This window comes from Benincasa hispida, chromosome 6, assembly GCF_027475165.1.
Source record: "Benincasa hispida cultivar pf3 chromosome 6, pf3_genome.v1.1, whole genome shotgun sequence".
Lineage (NCBI taxonomy): Eukaryota > Viridiplantae > Streptophyta > Magnoliopsida > Cucurbitales > Cucurbitaceae > Benincasa > Benincasa hispida.
Genome location: NC_143483.1, coordinates 10192148 through 10206142, shown reverse-complemented (window position 1 = coordinate 10206142; position 13995 = coordinate 10192148). Strand labels below are relative to the sequence as shown.

General features: G+C 32.9%; 1 protein-coding gene across 1 annotated transcript; it reads left to right on the top strand.

Moving 5' to 3' along the window:
* The first annotated feature begins 2124 nt into the window (after positions 1-2124).
* LOC120079091 (UDP-glycosyltransferase 90A1-like) lies at positions 2125-13017 on the top strand. Its single transcript, XM_039033278.2, has 4 exons — positions 2125-2224; positions 2460-2722; positions 2777-2835; positions 12221-13017. The coding sequence occupies exons 1-4, from the start codon at positions 2125-2127 to the stop codon at positions 12957-12959; spliced, it is 1161 nt and encodes a 386-aa protein (XP_038889206.2). The 3' UTR covers positions 12960-13017.
* Positions 13018-13995: the final 978 nt, after the last annotated feature.

The window sequence follows — 13995 nt, the reverse complement described above, 5'->3', positions numbered from 1 at the left end:
CAAGAATCATATTTGAGTTTGATTTCTACATCGCATAGTTTTCACTGGTTAGTTTTTCGTTCTTAAGCAAGGAAATAATGGTGGAAGACATGCTGAAATGAATAACAAAAAATTGACCGCATCAGTTATATTTTCCTTAACCCATTATATAAAAACAAGTATCCAATTAATTCGATAAAAACAAGCAATCAAATAACCTTAATTAAACTATCGATTTAGTTTTTGCAACGATATTTTAAAGGTTTAGAGCAACAGCCACCAAAGGGTGATCAACTACCCTTCCCCTGATTGAGACAATCTCAACTAATTACTAATATCAAAATAACTATTTTTACTATAGTTCTTAGCTACCATTTTTTGATCAAGGATTCATTAACTAGCTATATTGATCCCGTAACTGTGACCCTACCATTTTCGAATCTCAAATGTATGCTTCAACAGGCTACCATAAGGAGAGAAAATTGTTGAAGATTAATCTAAGAAATCCTATCCATTACTGAAGTTTGCCTTGTTCCGAATCTTATGATCAGACCCTTCGAAGGGATGGTTCCTCCAGGACCACATGCAGGCAGACCATAGAAATCTCACGGTACAACCTAATGGAGGAGACCATAGGATACGTTGACACACATCCTTATCCCACTTACTATGAACACTTTCCCTATTCACCAAGGTATTGACCCATGTAAATACTTTCTGAAGGGATGTCGCGCCTAGGGCGACATGAAGCCAAGCAAGGATATCACAGTGTGAATTCTTAGGGACGTGAGAGCTAAAAAATTTATATATCTCATATACCATTTTTATCCGACTAAAATCTTTTTCCATTTTTAGGGTTTTATTCTATCCAAGTGTGTTTATTATCACTCTTATAAAAAAGTCTTTACACTTTAATGTTCTAGGTGAATTAAACTATTTAATTAACCTAGTGACATTGCATGCTAACAGGACTAAGGTTAATTCAACTCAAGTTCCGGATTAGTTTCTAGGTAAGATGTGTTCCGTGAACCGTCATCTTAAGAACCCCTAACATAAACAAAACTTCACCGGTAGAGTTCCCCTTATAACCTAAAATCTTGTTGTCCTATTAGTCATATTTTAAATATATTAAAACAAATATGACATAATTCTAATCTTATTAGAATTAATGTGATCTAAGGTCTAAATTAATTTTAAACATTTTAAAATTAATTCTAATTCTTTAAGGTGCTATTTAGGGTGCAGAGTTGAGATAGGATGCCTGGAGTTCATATGTCTGTGGAGTTTATATATCTATGGAGTTCATATGTCTGTGTTTGAGGTGCAGAGTTATTTGGTATGAGTTCATATGTCTATGTTTGGGGTATATAGTTCATATATCTAGATATCTGATGCAGTTTTTTGAAACATTTTTATTCAATAATATACTTTTACGATTACTATTTTTGTTTTGAAGCTTTTTTATTCAATAATTCTACCCATCTTTGTTTGAATAAAATATGGATTGAATTTTTTAAAAAAAATTTAAAATTTTCTTTCTTTCTTTCTTTCTTTCTTTTTTGGGCAATGAACAACAATTAAACCATTACATTTCTTGTAGAAATATGTTTAAATAAAATAAGAAACCAAAGCGAAATCAAAACTTTTGATTCTAGCTAATTTTTCTCCATGAATTTCATTATCATCTTCTTATTTTTCTTATTTTTCCTATTGTTGCTCTATATTTTTACTATGTCATGATTTTTTTTTAATTAAATCTCCACCATCATTGTAACAACCAATGGAATGTCACCACATTTCTTCAACAATTTCACTTTCATTTCATCTAAATTTGGAGGATCATCAGAGACAAATCTCTCTTTTTCACTAATTTTTGTTGGAAAATGTTCCATAATTTTTTGATTTTATGGGTTTTTTTTTTTTGTTATATTTTACATACTTTTCAACTACATACATACTTTTCGGCTAAATATTCTTAAAACTCTTTTGTTATGTGAATTCAATTAAATAAAAATATTTTTTTACAAATTTTTACGTATAAATACTGTATTTAATGTAGACATATAATCAACAACTCTACAACATACTTTAACAGTCATCAGTCTTATAGTAGTCGGAAATGGTTGTCAAAGTTGATTATCGAAGATGATTTTTGTTGGAGTTTGTAGCAGAAGGTGGTTTTCGGAGCTTGAAGTTGGTTGCATGAAGGTATATTGGAGTTGGTTATCGAAGTTTGTCATCGGAGGTGACTTTCGAATCTTCGAATTGGTCGAGCAAAAGTGATCGTCAAAGTTGATCATCGAAGATGATTTTCGCTAGAGATTATAGTCGTAGGTGACTGTCGAAGTCCGAAGTTAGTCACATGAAGGTGGTATTAGAGTTGGTTGTCAGAGTTTGTCATCAAAGGTGGTTGTCAAAGCCCTGAGTTGGTCGTCGAAGTTGCTCGCTCAAAGGTGATCATCGAAGGTGATTTTTATCAGAGTTTGTAGTCAGAGCTGGTCATCGGAGTTTGTTATCAGAGCCAATTGGTCGCCAGAGTGGTAGCACGAAGGCGGTCGTCGGAGTTAGGTCACCGGAGGTGGTTGTCGGAGACCATAATTGGTTGTTGGAGTTGGTCGCACAAAGGTTGTCGAAGCTTGGAGTTGGCATCGGAGCTGTCATCGAAGGTGGTTATCGAAGTCTGGGTTTCGTCACTGGAATTTTCATTGGAGGTGGTTGTCGAAGCCTGGAGTTGGTTGCCGAAGTTGTTATTGGAGGTTTTTGTTAGAGTCCGGAGATAGTTCTTGGAGTGTGACAGTGGCTGATGGGTAGAGGCACTGAAAACATGGGAAAAAGGGAGATTTGGGGTGAGTTAAGGTGAGTTGGTAAAATATACCAACTCAACTTCACCAACATTTAAAGTTTGTGGGCCAAACAATGAGTTGATATATTATACCAACTTAACTCAACTCATGTTGGTGAGCCAAACACCCCCTAAGATCCTAAATTTGGATGGAACTCTTTATTGTAGGTTGACGGTTACTAAATATTAATTTTATAACTATTACAGAAGTACTTATTAGCCCGATAATCATGCTTTCTATGGTTTAATTGATTAACAATCAAATTATAATTAACAAGAAAACCATATTACATGTACTTCATGACTTTAATATAACAGGTATATTAAACTATGAATGTGTCATGCTCAATGCAAATCGATTTTCAACTGTATTAATATAACACTTATATTAAACAACTCATGAAAATCCATGAAGCATATATAAGACATAAATAAATATAACTCTTTATATTTACCTAAGTAATGTCATGCATCATGCTTTTCCAATTTCATATATCTAACATATCAAAATATGTTAAATAACTCATCAAATCATACACACATCATGCACTAAAACCATACATTATCACGCTTATAATATATTAAAATGTATGAACATGCTTAACCTATAGTGAAATTTATCTAAATAACATCCATATAGCATTTAAATAGCAAATGAACTGGTAATTTGGCCCATAGGATAAAATAAAGCAATAAATTACAATAATTGTGCAAATTTTATCCTAAAAAATGTTTTCCACTTCATAATCGGACATGACCAACTCGAATAAACCCGAACCGCTTCAAACTATACCCAAAACCACGAACTACGCCAACCCAGTGCAAAATCGGACCAAATCGCTTTGAACCAGCTGAACCGAATCGAACCACCTTGGACTGTAGCTAAATTTCGCGTAACGCAACCCTACCGTAACATGTGTCGTAGTGTTTCAACACCGAGAGCAGTATTGCAACCCTGCGATACCAAAACACGATTTTGGACAGTTCGTTGATTGTTCTTCTATTTTTGGCCAAAATTGGTCTCGATTGTCATCCGATTACAACCCTAATTCTAGACAGGGACTTATATAAGACTCGAATGACATGATTGAATGCCCAAAAACATTGGAACCTTTACAATTTGATCGAATCAAACATGAAATTATATGGCCATAAACTATCATAAACATTCATTCACAATGCAATTTATGTTGGGTTTATGTCCTAAAACTCATGGTTTATAAACAATAAAACTTATTCTAGAAATTCAATAAGTTGTTATTGAATATATGTATTGCTTATTAGAAATCCAATAAACTTAAAAGACCCATGACTATTATATGAGTATTTGAACTTTATGTAGAGACATAAGGATTGGATCAGGTTTGAGTAAATAGTCAAAATGATCTATAGTATATGAACAATATTGGATGTCTTATTCTGGTAATACTATTTGATGCAGCCTACTCTATAGTTGTTACAAAGAGTTGTAAAGTGCTACAAACAAAGTGATCCTAATTCGTACAAGTTATGACATGAGGAGTGGGGGCATCCTGTACAAATGGGTTTGTATAAGATCGACCATGAAATCAGTCACTCTTACTTTATAACGTTGTTTACTGTTTAAGCTGACTCTTTTAAAGCGATGACCTAGATAACTTGACCTTAATCCCGAGCTAACTATGAACTCTTGTTTATTCGGGATTATCCTTAGATTTTCATTGGTGAGGGTTGACTCAACAGTGCCGGCTCAATAAACCTCCATTTCAGGGGTAAGACCGAGTAGCTAGCTTAGGACATAGGGTGCAAGAAGGAATTTACTCCTACCCACTTTTAGGGATAGTAGAGAGGTTGTTTCCTTAAGTGCTGATTTCGGATCTTGAACAAGGGGCCCCACCCTCTCATTGACCCGAGAGGGACTCGGTTTGTTAATTAGATCACAAATCAATTGTTCATTAGATGATCAGTAGGACTTAAGGAATAAGAGATAAGGGGTAAAACAGACATTTGACCCAGCCGTTATTACGAACAACCTGTGAAGGGTTAACTTACTAATCATGGTTATATCAAGTGGACATAATATATCTACAGTGAGGGGAGTTCAACTATGGGCTTTAGTGGAGTGACCCATTAGTTAATGAATGAGGGTTAATTCGGTCTAATGAGTTTAGCCAATTAATCTCGGATTGTTGGAGCCCATGATCTATAGGTCCGCGAGGTCCCCTACTAGCTCGTAAATGGATTAGTTTTAGAGTAGTGTGATAAGTTAATTTGAAACGTTCAAATTAGAATTAAAGGAATTAGTAATTATATAAGATATAATTACACGTTTAATTTTAAGAATTAAATGGAATAGGAGAATTAATATTTAAATATGATTTAAATATATGAAGGTGGATTTGTGTAAAATTAATTTAATATTTGATTTTAAATTAATTAGAATTAATTAAATTGTTAAATAATATTTATTAATTTTATTAGAAAAATTAATTTGGCAAAATTAATAATATTTTGAATTTTTGAAATCATTTAGAAAATTGAAAAACACAAAATGGAATTATGATTTTTTCCTATAACACTTTCAACTAGCTCACACAAAACCCACTTAAGTTTGGTTTCAATAACTCCAAGCATGAGCTGCATCTCATGCAACCATCTTCTTTGCATGAAAAGCCTGCAATATATAGAGAAGATTGAAGTGGAATGGAGGAGATATAGAGTTTTGCTGGAAAATTCAAGTTGAATAAATTGTTCTTCAAGTGGGTTGTTGCAATGAGTTCTTCTCCAAGTTCCATTCATTCAAGCTTATTTTGAATCCCACAACTCAAAAGCTCCAAAAGAATAGTGGGGAAGATCTTGAGATGGTCTATAGTAAGTGATGACATGCAAAAATGCATGTCATCTTAGGCCTTTTACTTAGAATTATGAAGGTTGTTAGACGAAATATGCGTCAATCACGATAAGAATTCACGAGAAAATGAGTTTGCGTCGATCAGTATAACGAATCTCAGCTAACCCGTTATTTTGCGTTAATTATGTGTTGAATGTTCTATTTTTGTAGCTAATGCAGGAAATGGACCCAAACGTAGAAACCAGACCACCGCATAGACGACCGCATATGGAGAAACTCTCCATCGCAAGGCAAACACATTAGATCAACGCATGAGTGTTGCGGTGAGCAGCCGTATACGTTCATCGCATGGGAATTGCGCTCATCGGGTGATTGTGGTCATCATGTAGAGTTGCGATATTAAGCAAATGTGGCCATTGAATGATTGCAGCTACGCGACAATGCAAACTAGTGGGATCAACGAAAGGTAGGTGGAATGAACGCATCAACGCATCTACCTCGAGAAAAACCAAAAGATGATGTTGACATTTCACCTACCTCACCATTGGTGGCAGAGGTTCAGAAAGGACTAATGCGGTGAACGTCAGACTCAGAGCAGTCCAATTAATGTTGTCGGCAACCCAAGCTCTATAAATAGAAGTCGAGGAGCTGAAATTCAAGTTATCCGGAGATTATCCCTCAAACCGAGGATTTTCCCCGCGATCCAGAAAAAATGCGTGAGAAGACGTTTGAGAGTTCTTCACCTCCTTTATCCATTCCGAGTGACGATCGGAGCCTTTAACCAGAGCTAGATCTCGAGAGAGTCATTCCTCTACCCATCCATGGCACCACCGGCAGCCATGACGCACATCCGCTGGGAGAAAATCTTTGCTTCCAGCCGATCATTTCCTTTTCCTTTGTTTTCTCATATCGTATTGTATGACATTTTGGAATTAAGGAATTAATACAATCTGTTTTCAATGCATTTCTTTGGTCCTTCGACTCCATCTCCATCTTCTTTGCTTAGCATCTTTACTTTCATTGCAACACTTAGTGGGATTGCTTGGGTATCGCATACTTAGTCATGTGGATTAGGGATATGAAGCATGAAGTAACCCATCGAGAGTGTGCGTTGCATGAATGTACAAGTAACCTTATTTTCTTAGTGTGAAGCTGCTGCAACACATATCTATAGGCTAACGCATTGCTTATCTATGAGTGAAGTCAGCAACAATCAACTATCCAGGAGGGTAAGTGGTTAGTCGCATTAAGCAAGGCATGCGTTGTTTATTAGGGATAGTAACAATCTTGCGTCAACCAAGTTCATGCGTTTGTCTTGTATTATGTATGCTTCATTTGTCCATTAGGGATACTCGGGAGGGTAGTCTAAGGATAGGATCTAGGCTTGGGAAGGTCAGGTCAGAATCTAGGCTCAGGAGAGTCAGATTAGAACACATAGACAAGAGATAGAAGCTTAGGAATAACCACTGTTTGCTATTAACCCATCGCATGCATCCTAGAGATAGGATACGATTGAGTGCGGTCACCGCAGCGTTGTGTGCATTTTGCATCATTGTATAGGAAAAGAGTAGAGACTTAGGAATAAGCTCTATGGACACTTTTTCATTCAACACATGCGTCCTTGACTTAAGAGCACCGTATTTGCATTGGAAAATGATTTGTTATGCATAAGTGTAGCATGATCGCATTGGCTTGCGTTGACTAGGGTTGCCCTTGTGGTCACTCTTAAGGGTTGCAATGAAATCATCTCTGCATTTTATCTATTTTTCCACACACTTATTTCATGTCAAGGTTTGTCATATATCTACCTTTCAAGCATATTCTCATTGTGTTGTCTGTTAGATAGGAGTAGGAATAGGATTAACGTAGAAACCTCCCTTCCATTCTTTTATTCAAACCGCCGCATGCACATCACCGCAATCATATAGCTACAAGTCCCTATGTTCGACCTCGGATTACCGAAGAAACTTGCATTCACGTTATACTTGGCGTGAGCGCAAGAAAACTTGTGGCAGGACACAAGGTCATCACATACATCCGTTAACGCATTATCATTCCAATGCATGACCATCGACGCATGACTATCAATGCATATCTTAAGAACATGTATCGCAGACCGCATCCAAGGGAATTTGGTTGTCAAGTAAAAATTGACTCTTAATTTTCCGCCATCAAGTTTTTGGATTTGGAGAAGTTTGCAGTTGAGGATCGAGATTTCAAGAAGTTCTACAAAGGTATGGCTTGAAACCCTCTTATTATTGCATGAGCATGCTTTAATTATTGTTATAATTAATGAATTGGAATACTTATTGATCCTTTTTGCTCTGCTGCTTACTGATATACTCCTACAATTCATCCTAAGTGCACATTTAAGAAATCTAAATCAATTCTACAAGATGGCTCTGATACTAAATGTAGGGATGAAAGCCCTAATGCAGTGGAAGAAACCACAGAATCTTTTCTTGGAATTAATTTAGGAATTCTGAAATATCCATACACTGGGAAATTCATAATATTTCACAGAGAATTAACAAAAAAGAATAAACCTACCGTAAAACTAATCTAGGTTAAGCATGCATTAGAAAATAAACTGTACAAAGAAAAGGGAAAGAATACTTACTTTTATAGAACCGAATGAAAATCACTAATTCTCCTATTGGGATTGAAATCAATACCATCAAAAAGGCTTTCTTCCTATTCTTTGAGAACCTTTAGTACAACAGTTTGTAGGAACTAAATGAATATAGGAAAAAGGAGGAGAGATTTGAGAGAGGAGAGATTTTTTTATACAGAACGCTTCTGTGCAAAATCACTTATCACTATCTGCAAAATTATGTTTTGCAGGTTTCTTAACCAAATGGAGAGAATGGGATATGGAAGAGTCCACGTTTCAGATAACTCTTCTACATGGGAGTTATTTGATTTAATTAGTTAATTAAAATAATTAGTTAATTAAATTAATAATTATTTCAATCTAATTTAATTAATGATTTCATTTAAATCACAACATCTTTCACATAACCTATAGGTTTAATTCAATTAGTTTAATTAAATCAAATTTAATTAATAAGTAATTAATTCTCTAATTAATTAATTACCAAATTAAATATCAAATATTTAATTTAGCCTACACTTGAAATCATATTCAATTGTATTTCTCTAATAACCTCCAGTTCTAATGTGCATCTAATACACATTAATTTTAACATATAGTTTTAATATGAATCCAATTCATATTAAATTATTATTTAAATTCCTTCAAATATTTAATTCTTTAATAAATTAATTTTCATATCCAAAATTAAATTTACATTATAAAGTTTAATTAAAATATAAACTTTATATTATAATATATCAATATATATTATATTATTTTTCTAACTGAATTTGAACATTTCAAACTTTATTCAAGACATAGTTACCTCAATTCTCTTTACGAACTAGGAAAGAACCTCAGAGACCTACAGATCAGAAGCTCCAACGATATGAGATTAATTGGCTAAACTCATTAACCTCATTAATCAATATTCGTTAATTGTGGGTACAATCCACTAAAGACCCACAACTACACTCTTCTTACTGCCAATATATTTATGTGTCTATGAATATAGACCAATAATAGCAAGTTAGTCCTTCACTCGTGTTCGTAACACTAGTTGGGTCAAATTTCCATTTTACTCTGGGTTACCTCTGTATCCTTAAGTACCAGTATTTCCTAATGAACAACTTGTTTATGGTCCAACCATTAAACAAAAACCTCTCTCGGGTTAGTGAGAGGGTATGACCCTTTGTTTAAATATCGGAGACCCCACTTAAGGAAACACTCATCTACTTACCGTAAAGTCGGGAAGGAGTGAAATCCATCGTGTATTATTATGTTCCCAGCTCCCCACTCGGTCCTGTCCTAAAATGGTAGACTTATTGAGTCAACGAACTGGCAAATCTCACCCATACAAATCAAAGGACAATCTCTCGTGAACAGGAGTTCATAATATACTCAGGATTAAGACTAAGTTGCCTAGGTCATCCTATCGAAATAGAAACATATCTAGTCAACGGAGTTACATCTAATGGTTATATTTTGCAGTCCGATCTAATGCAAACTTCATTGCATAGGATATCCTCTATTCACATGTCACCTACACAAACAAGTTGGATCACTGTGTTTATATCAAATACAAAGTATCCTGTATCCATAGTATCACGAGGATAAGGATTCTTATACTAAAGAGCATAAATAGGTGTGGGATATTATTAAGCTATTTGATAGATTATTTTTTTTAGTTTTCTCTTTTTTAAATTTAAGCATTTTTAGAGGGGATTTCAAAAATTAAAAAACAAAAGAAAATTTATTTATACAATATAGTAAATTTTTTTTATAGAGACTGATAAAAATCTATGATTAATATTATATAATAGACGTTGATAGAAGTATATTAATAATTTTTTTAAACTATTTTGATAAATAGTTTGACATTTTTTCTATACGTGAAAATTTCACTTTTTTTGATTTATCACTTATATTTTAATTATTTTTTTAAGAACAAAATTATGTTTTCAAAAACTATACCTTCTTTTAAAAGTTGGCTTCCTTTTCAAAAGAGAGTGATAACCAGTAACCACACAAATAAATTTAAAATAAAATTTATAAATTTAATTTTTTAAAAAGATCTATTTAATAATTATTTGTTTTTTATTTTTTAAAATTAAGCCTACCCATTATATATTATTTTCAAAATTTTTCCATCCCGATTTTTCCGTTTCTATGAGTGGGCTCCTAATTTCTGATAACAAAAATTAGTGTATACTTTCTTCAAAATTTATCAGTATCAGAAGTGATCAAATAACCCGACAATTCGAACAACTCGAACTATTCAATCCAAAATATAAGGGTTAGGTTGGGTTAAACTTTTTTATATTTTTGTTAGGTTGGGTTGAGTTGTGGGTTGGCTAAAAAAAATTTAGGTTGACCCAACCCAACCCGAATTTTATATATATAAATAAAATATACTATATATATTTCTCTTTGTTTAAAATTTGATTACTTTGTATTGATTAATTTGTGAATTTTAAATATTTTTCTTTTAAAATTATTATGATATTTTTCCTTATTTGAAGTTTGCAATAAATATTTTAGATATTTGGTATTTAACATTTGAATTTTGTGAGATTTTAGTTATTAGTCATGTGTTGTATATAAATTTACATATTTTTAATTAAAAAAAAAAACAAGTTATAATCCGACATCCCCCAACCCAACCCGAATTTTAAGGGTTGGGTTGGGTTGGGTTGGGTTAGAGACTTTATATTGGGTTCTTTGGGTTGCCAACCCAACCAACCCGAATTTTCGAGTTTGTTCAAAAAAACATCCTCAACCCAACCCATGTATACTCCAATAAGTATGTTTATAATCTGAATGTTCAAAAACAATAACAAATAAAATGGTTACGAGTATTTGGAAAACTGACCAATAATATATAGTTGTTAATAATTATTTTAAATGATAAAATTATTGAAAATATTTTCAAATATAGTAAAATATTACTATCTATGAGTAATAAATAGTCATAGACATTGTTGTCTATCATTGTCTATCATTTAAAATAGATAGAAATAGATAGTGACATTTTATTATATTTATAAATAAATTGGCTCATTTTTTTTTTATATTTGAAAACAATTCTAATTTTCAATCCACCTTGAGTACATTTAAAACAGAGGGAATTGAAATAGGGATTTTTTAAAACGAGATTTTATCAATGATTTTGTGATATTGATTTTCATACCATCATATATATATATATATGTTTGGTTCCACTCTTAAAACTGATTTCTTAAATATTTTAGAATTATCAAAATACTAAAAAATATATTTCTCAATTTTGAGAAATTATTTAACTGAATAGTTATTAATTTATATTTTGAGTAATTTCAATGAGTGACACTTTAGAGCTAATCATTAAGTGTATAAAAACATTTATAAATAATTGCAAATGTAGAAATCTAAATGTGATATACTTTATCGATGATAAACTTCTATTATTAATAGTCTTTATCAGTGATAGACTCTTATCAATAATATAATTTATCACCTGATAGACTCTTAGAATTAGTATCTAAATTTTACTAAATTTGTAAATTCTATTGCATTATATCTGCTAATACTTCTTGTTGATCGCTACATTTACCATTGCTCCTTATATTTTTATATTTTTATTTTTAAGTTTTAAGAAATTTGTATGATATAAACATGGAAAGAAGATTCACAAACATATATCTCATTTAATCTAATTATTAAGCAATTGTTTTATGGCAGTCAATGCTATCATCTTCTGGTCAATAATCTAAAGTAACCAAAAAAAAAAAAAACATCAGTTCACAAATAACTAACCAACAGGGAAGTGATTTTGACAATTATTCTCAAACATAGCCTTATAGCTTAGTAATTCATGACACCTTTAAACACCATAGAAAAATATAAAAGTGTCTTAAATAAAGAATGTGAATTTGTTGGGTTTTGAATAACCATTTTCATTGTTTCTTTATTCATTCTTTTTCTAATCTTCTAGAGAAAAGATTTGGAATATTGGACCACTTTGTCTGGACCAATGCGGAGAAATTATCAATGGACTCAAAAGCTTCAAATGCAGCGGAGAGTGGTTGGAGGGAAAGCTTAAGCAAGGGAAAGGGGTATTATATGTGGCGTTCGGATCAGAGGCAGAAATTTCGAGTGAACAAATAAAGGAGATAGAGATTGGGTTGGAGGAATCTGGAGTAAACTTTCTATGGACAAAAAAAGGACAGGACAAAGATAAAGGGTTTGAAGAAAGAGTAAAAGATAGAGGGATTATAGTAAGGGAATGGGTTAATCAATGGGAAGTGTTAAAACATGAAGCTGTTAAAGGGTTTTTGAGTCATTGTGGTTGGAACTCAGTGGTGGAGAGTTTGAGCTGTGGAGTGCCGATTCTTACTTACCCGTTAATGGTGGAGCAGAGTTTAAATGCGAGGATGGTGGTGGATGAGTTGACGGCGGGGATGAGGCCGTCGAAAGGGCCGTCGTCGATGAAAGGGTCTGTGAAAGGGAAGGTTTTGAAGAGATTTGTGAGAGAGTTAATGGAAGGAGAGAAAGGGAAAGAGGTGAGGAAGAAGGCAATGGAGATTTCAGAGATGGCCAAGAAAGCTATGGCAGAAAATGGATCCTCATGGATGAATTTGGAGCTATTCGTTCAGGAAATGTGCAACAAATCACCATTGTTATTGCATACGGATTTGCCAGCATTCAATGGACGTGGGATAAATTATACATAATAAAGGTTTGTTTGCAGATCGCCCTATGGTTATTTATTGTGTGTCGGTATATTTAATTTGAAAAATTATTTAGGTGCATGTTGCATTAACTCACAAGTGACAAATATTTACGTGATGTTTGGCATGTGATAAATATTTCTGTAGAAAAATTGATTTTTTTTTTTTTTACAATGTAACAAAGAAGGTTATAATTTCTTTTATATGTGGGGGCCTCCATGCAAAAGTTGCCCAATTATAATATTTCTAATATATATATATATTTTCTTTTGAGAAAGAAAGAATTTATTATGCCATGTGGAGGTGGGCAGTATCAACTGTCGTTTACAGACACTAACAAAAGCAGGAAAAGAGTCTAGCCAAAAATCCAAAGAAGGAAATTTTATGTAGCCCTCTTAGCTACACAAAAAGATTAGAAACTGTTGCACATGAACAATCTGAATCTCTTCAGAAAAAAGAGAAAAGGGCTACCTCCTAAATTTCAGTAAGCCAACAAACACTCTGCGAGACCCCACTACAGGTCATATAGCATTTGAAAACAATGGTATTTTGGTTGTTTTGGAAAGTATTGTTGGAGGAAAATTTTGAAACCAAAGGAAATGAAAAGACCAAAGATTGGAAGTATGTTTTTGAAATATATATGTATATATTTATAATGGAAGAAAATTGTTAGAGTAAAGAGAAAAATAAATAAAGGAAAAGGAAAAGGAAATGTGTGACTTCTTGAAGACACACATAGTTAGGGGTGTTCAAAGAACCCGATGACCCGAAAAAATCGATCAACCCAACCCAATCTGTGCGGTTTAGGTTGGGTTGGGCTGGGTTCTCATAAATGAAAATTTTATTGGTTGGGTTGGTTTATAAGTTTACCTAATATAACTCAAACCAACCAGAATTTATTATTAACTTTGAAATGTATATTTTTTATTACTTATAACACAATTATTTATATATATATTGATTTTAATTTTATTTAGTTCCAATATTTTTTGAATATTTTATTTTTTAACAACTCTTAAAAGTAGTTTCTTTACACTTT

Bases quoted from the DNA above. Each gene is read 5' to 3' on its own strand.
- LOC120079091 (XM_039033278.2), top strand. From the start codon at position 2,125: ATGATTTTTGTTGGAGTTTGTAGCAGAAGGTGGTTTTCGGAGCTTGAA. The intron at 2,225-2,459 runs GTGACTTTCGAA...GATTTTTATCAG, and splicing joins ATCGAAGTTTGTCATCGGAG to AGTTTGTAGTCAGAGCTGGT. The intron at 2,723-2,776 runs GTTGTTATTGGA...GGAGTGTGACAG, and splicing joins GCCTGGAGTTGGTTGCCGAA to TGGCTGATGGGTAGAGGCAC.